The sequence below is a fragment of the Nycticebus coucang genome, chromosome 12 (assembly GCF_027406575.1).
Source record: "Nycticebus coucang isolate mNycCou1 chromosome 12, mNycCou1.pri, whole genome shotgun sequence".
Lineage (NCBI taxonomy): Eukaryota > Metazoa > Chordata > Mammalia > Primates > Lorisidae > Nycticebus > Nycticebus coucang.
Window position 1 is genome coordinate 79,655,380 of NC_069791.1, and position 6,056 is coordinate 79,661,435.

The 6,056-nt window shown below is 50.1% G+C and overlaps 1 protein-coding gene across 1 annotated transcript in view; it reads right to left on the bottom strand.

Annotated features, from left to right (window-relative positions):
* Positions 1–5,745, bottom strand: part of CALN1 (calneuron 1) — a 625,091-nt gene extending 619,346 nt beyond the window's left edge. The window contains exon 1 of the mRNA XM_053556330.1: positions 5,623–5,745. Within this exon, the coding sequence (XP_053412305.1) occupies positions 5,623–5,745 (123 nt within the window). The remainder of the gene's footprint in view (positions 1–5,622) is intronic.
* Positions 5,746–6,056: the final 311 nt, after the last annotated feature.

The following is a 6,056-nucleotide window of genomic DNA, read 5'->3' on the forward strand; positions in this document are numbered from 1 at the left end:
TCGCTAATTTGTAATACATGAGAAGAATCACAAAGGATGTGAATAGATCCCACGTGAAAGGAAGATTTCCAAGAGATGGGGTCAGAGAATCTCCAGAAGGGTGAAGGAATGAAATTTCCTAGCTGAGATCATTTGAAATTCCAGTTGGATGACTGAAACCAAGAAGCAGAGGGAAAGGGGAAATGTTTGGCTGGTGGAAGGAGTGAGCAGCGTGTGTGTTGGGCCAGCATTGCGGCAGCAAGACCTTCCCACCTGTGGCTTCTGGGAATCTGACAGGGCTGTAGGTAAAGGAGCCCAGAGAGCCAATTTCCAAGTCCTGCCTGAAAAACTTCTGATATAGTAGGCAGAGCCTGCAAACATTTTCTTTTTTAACTCACCAGAAAAACTCTGATGAGCTGAATTTTGAACCAGCCACTGCCTGGCCTTGCTGTGTCCAGACTTTGACCAGCACGGACTGATGTGGGCAGAGGTAAGGCAGAGAAGGGAATGAAAGGTGGAGAAATAGAGCACAGGAAGGCAATTTTTTCAAGAAGTTTGAAGAAAATCACATACCTTTATTAAAAAATAAAAAGATGAATGACATCAGAACAAATGTTTATGCTTAGGGAAAGAAAAAGAGTTTGGAGATTAGGACGGAATGGGTAGAATTGGCAGGATGGGGTCCCTGAAGAGAGTGGGATGGGGGACAGATGTCCCAGCACATGTGGCAGGAGGTCATTGGACTGTTGTAGGGATCCCTGGTGACTATGATGGGCAGGGAGGAACAAAAAGGGATGTGGATGCAGAAAAGGTGACAGAGAGTTGCCAGGGAGGTGAAAACATATCTGCCTGGGGTCTTTGTTTTTACTTGTGAATGAGGAAGTGACACCATGTTTAGAAAACTGAATCCCAGGTGAAGCAGTCATGGAACGCGGACCACTAACAGAGCCACCAACCCACATTGGGACCTCGGTGGCGGTGGAGGTGACAAGTAGCTGGCTTATCTGTCTATGTCTCACGTCCAGGCAGGATTTTCTCTTGCAGCACTCCACATCCTGAAGCAGGAAGACAGTGGAAAACAGCCACCCCGGGGGCTGCCACCGAGGAACATTGCAGTGGCAGCTCTCACACATTCTGGAGTGTGAAAAGATCAAGGCTGAGGCCACAGGAGTGAAAGTCAAGAGGAAAGAAAGTTCTGGTGTTGAAGTTGAGGTGACACAAGGTCACCCCATGATCACCTGTCTCCCCTGTAAGATGTCAAACCTCAGGGCAGACACAGGACTGAACAAGCTGTGAAGGTGCTCCAGCAGTGTCGGGCAATGGAAGGAGAGCAGCTGATGGCCCCAAGGAGAGGTAGGAGGTGAATTTGCTCCTCAGTGGGGCAAAGAGTTTTACACAACCGTAAGGATCCGTGATGTGAAGGTCTACCAGTAGCCCCTTCAAATGAAAGCTCTCACTGCTCCACTCACAGCTCCTGGAGGGCCCCCATCCTCTAAAGCACTTGCACATGCATGCATGCGTGCACACACACACACACACACAAACACACACACACACACACCTTTTTCCAGCCAAAGTGGGTCCTCTTTGTACTGGCATTCCCCAAAGACTTTTATTAGAAAAGTTTTTGCAAGCGAAAAAACAAGCCAAGACTGAAACCCAAACCACACAGTGGGTTGGTGGAGAACCCCATGCTGCTGGGCCTGCCACAGTCACGTGGTGCACACGCTCCCCGAGGACACGGCCCCTGGAGTTAATGCTCAGTAGTGAAATGTCTTGGCAGGGCTGAAGAATTCAGGACTGCTGAGGTCCAGCAGAGCTGAGCATCTCAGGGAGGAAGGAGCAAGGGCCAGAGTGGGGCCATGGAAGTCCCGGACACCTGTTAGGCACAGGTATGAGAGGTCCGAGGAGGAGGAGAGGTACGAATGGGCAGGCAAGGGAGGGAGACCTGCTCAGTGCCCAGACAATAAAGGTTGAGTTTCCTTAGCCTCTTGCTGTACAGGACCTTCAGTCACGGGGGAGTTTATGTGGAGACTCTTTTTATGAGCTATTCAGAGCAGAGGTGGGAGGGAGACAGAGAGAGAAAAATTCCCTTTGAATTTCCATTGCTTTCAGAGTCAGCAATTTAATGAGTCATGCATTCTAAACCCTTGCTTTGTCTACACGTTTTCATTTCAAAATACTAAAAAACACTTTGTTTGGAACATTGGTTATTTTTAGATCAAATATCAATAGTGCACATCCATTTCTCCCCATATGAGAAAAGCTTCCTTTGGACTGGGCTGGAGCCGCGCCACAGCCGTCGATTGTTTACTCAGTGGCGGCTTGTTGCGGCTACCTGGGTGTCGCTCTAGCTCCAGAACACTTTCTCTTAGATGGCATCATGTAGGTCCCACTGATCATCCATCAGTCAGCTCCAGGCCTGGTCCAAACAACTGCAGAGCCCATAGTTTAGACAAAAAAAGGCATTTCTTTTAGGCCTCCAGGCCAAGAAGCCAGCACTGTGACGACAGGCTGGAGACAAGGCAGGTCTTCCGAGCTCTGCTCACTTGTGAGCATCTTTGAGAAAAGGTGCAGAAGGGAAGGAAGTCCCCTGACAGGCCATGTCCCCCAGCTACATTGAGATAAAGCCTGGTCACACCTTACCAAAGACAGGATTGGACAGTCTGGCAAACTGTGCAGTGATTTGGGGTGCCAAGTGGGGAGAGAACAATGGAGAGGAAAGCTGGCAGTGGGGAGGGGGGTGGTGTCCTGCATCGCCCATCCTGGCCTCTGCATAAGGCCTCGCTCTCCACGCTTCACTGCAGCATCACCAGCCAGCTTTGTCCATCCTGCTGCTTTTGCTCCACCCGTGATGGTTCACTGATCTCGGTCTCATGGGATCACCTTCTGAAGAGTCTCACCCACACTTAATGGAGTGCCAACTAACGTCAAGGATGAATGGGATACAAAACCAGGAACCCAAGGAACTGGGCTGAGGAGGCACCTCACTTCTTGGTCCTTGCTCCTCCCCTCTTCTGTCCACCTATTTATAGTGGCAACAGCCAAGTTCATGCACCTGGCCCTCCTCCCTTGGACACTGTTGCTTTGATCAGGAGTGGGTCACCATGAGCTCATTTCCTGGGCCATTTGGAATTGAAAATATGCTAATTCCCCCACAGAGCCTGCTGCCAACTGGGCAGCTATTTGACAGTGATCATTTTCATATGGAATAGAAACCAGAGATGTAGATTTCTTGGGTTTTATACAACCCTCTAGCCCTCCTTCCACCCATCCCTAGGGCCCAGCTGCATCTCTGTCTATGAGACCCCCTTCCTCCTATCTCCACCAAAGTCTTCCTGACATGTTTCCCTTTTTACTTCCAAGAGCCCTGCTGGAGTACCGTCACTTGCAACCACAAGGATTCTGGTGATGTGAAAGTGGTCTGGGGAGGAAAGATGGGACACTTCTAAGTTTTCCTACTCTACCTACACCTCACATGAACACTCGGGCCACCACAGCTCTTGGGCAGCAGCTTTTTGAGGGAGCTTTGGGTCTGAGGAGTTCCTGGTGCTCGTGGGTAACCCTGATACACAGGCTGTGCCTTATGTCTAGGAGGGTCCCAGCCAAAGAACCAAAGGGCAAGAGGCCACACACTCAGAGAGCCCTCAGTGAACCCTGGGTGAGAACAAGTTCCTGCCCTCTCCCCTCTGTGTCCAACTCCTCAGTGCTGAGACCTTGACCACAGAACACCCTCCATGGCCCAACTCATCCTTCTGCTTTGTAGCTGTCTCTCTCTGCCCACTGCACAAAAAACCCTTTGAGAAACATGTGGTTTTGTCCCCAAGGAAGGAAAAAGCTGAAGTGGTGGGGGGAAGGGGTGCGTGCAAATGTGTGGTGAGAACAAGCCGAGAGACCTAGAATCCTTCAGCCCTGGGCTTCAGGAAGAGTTAATGTCTACCCGCAGAGGAGAAGTTGACGCCCTGGGAGGAAGAGAATGAGCCATCCCTGTTCCCCAGGGACAGGTAAACTAAACTGCCTTTTTCATGCCACCAAGAGCTCTGGCCAAAAAGTGTGAAGTTCCTAAAACACATGAACAAATGGGGAGACATTCTTAATGTGGGGGTACCCTGAGCAAAGAGGATCTTCTTTGTTGCTGATATCTTCATGTCTAGAATGGCAGAATAATGCCCCTTTCCTCTGTAGCATCAGCCAGGCTGGTCATTTGCTTCCATAGACTTACAGCAATGTTTCTCTGCCTCTGTTCTTACCTCCTTCCCTCAACATGCCCCCCTTTTCCAAAAGAAGTGCCCAGCATCCTATCCTTTTGCCAGGCTGGGGAAAACCCAACCAGGAATTTCCCTCTTGGACTGGACCATGCCTGCTGCAGGGATCCTCTCCTAGCAGGGATGATTTGTGCTGGGGATACGTTCCCAGGACATCCCTTGACCCCAGGCCAGCCTTGCTGAGCAGAACCTCACAATGAGCCTGCCATTCAACATATGCCATTCCCAGTTCCATGTTGACTTTTTCTAGACCTTTCCTCAGAGTTGGTGAGAAGAGCTCACCCTGCAGGTCAGGGCACCCTTGGCCAGCGGTCTCCTCAGCTCCCACCCTTGGCTTCCCAAATATTAAGTTGTGTTGGAGAAGGTTCTGGATAGAGTCTTGTAGAATCCTCTGCAGTCTGACTTCTCCAAGTGTGGTAGAAATCGCTGAAACTTAGGAGCTATAGCCACCAAAAAACACTCCCTCTTCCTTTTGTCTCCCATAAGCCTAACTCTAAACTCATTGTCCCCAACATGAACACTGTCAGCTGCTACCAGGAACTGGCAGCAGAGAGGGCTGGAGATCCCGTTCTGAGCAGCTTTGGGGGTACAATTTCAGAACATATCCATTCGCAGAACTCAGCACAGATCAATTGCTGGAGGCCAGCATCACACAGATCAAAAGTTCTTTCTATACCAAGCCACCCGGAGATGAAATTCCTTTTGAGTTTTTACAGCCATGAGTGTCTCCAAAGAAAAGGAAAAAAGTAAAATCAAAACCCAGAGAAGCCTGTGGCGCAGGAGCGTCTGAAACCCCTCACCCTGCCCTGACCTCCTCATCCCTCAGCCGGCAGAGGCAGGGTAGCCCAGCGGTTAAGAAAGTGAGTTTTGGATTCAGAGAGACTTGGGCAGGAATCCTGCATGTCTTTGACCGTGTGATCTGGCCAAGTTGTTCCTGTTTGTCTCACTTTTCTCCTGTACCAGTGAGATTGATAATGCCCTTATGGGGTTTTTTGAGGATTAATTAAAATTAGCTATGCACAGTTCCCATTTCCATGCTGCTCTAAGTCCACTCTGTGCGTTATAGCTGTCATTATTTCCAGCAGCCAGCACCCCCTCCCCACCAATCAGTCCTGATAGAGTCAGTTTGCAAACCCATCCCCTCCTCCTGTCCACACATCTCAAGTGCAAAATCAACGGAAACCTGGCAGACTCAAGAAATAGGATAACATCCCTTACCAAGCCCGGATGGCTCATCCCTGGGAACCCTTCCCAGGTGTATTTCCACAGATTTTCTCTCCACCATGGACACTCGGCAGCAGAAGCTCCCAGACCCTGCGCCACCTCCTACCTGAGGGCTGCAAAGCAATCTAGGTCCTGGGGTTTGAGGGGAGAAGACTTGCCAGGTGGGGAAGGCGGGGGCCTGGCTCCTCCGTGGCTCCTCTCCCCCGCCAGGGGCTCCTCGGGGCCCCTTTTCCTCATTCTCAGGCTTCCCCTCTCCGGGTTGCTCAGGCAGCCGCATCAGGGGTCCAGGGCGATGATGTCAGAGAGATTTGGGAGCACATCAAAGGAACGTCAGCGAAGACAATGAGACTCTGCAAGGAGTTGACAGAAACTTACTGCCTGCACAGTGCTGGGGGATTATTTTCTCAAAGTCAGTCGCCTAAATAATTCACACCCTCCCTTCTGTGTTTACACAGGACAATGGTAGAAACACAATCCTAGCAAAAGAAATATAATTACAGTTGTGACAGATGTTTAGTTATTAATAAGGCCTCAATGTCACCAGAGGGTATTGCACAACAAACCAATCATGTGGCTTTGGAACCAACC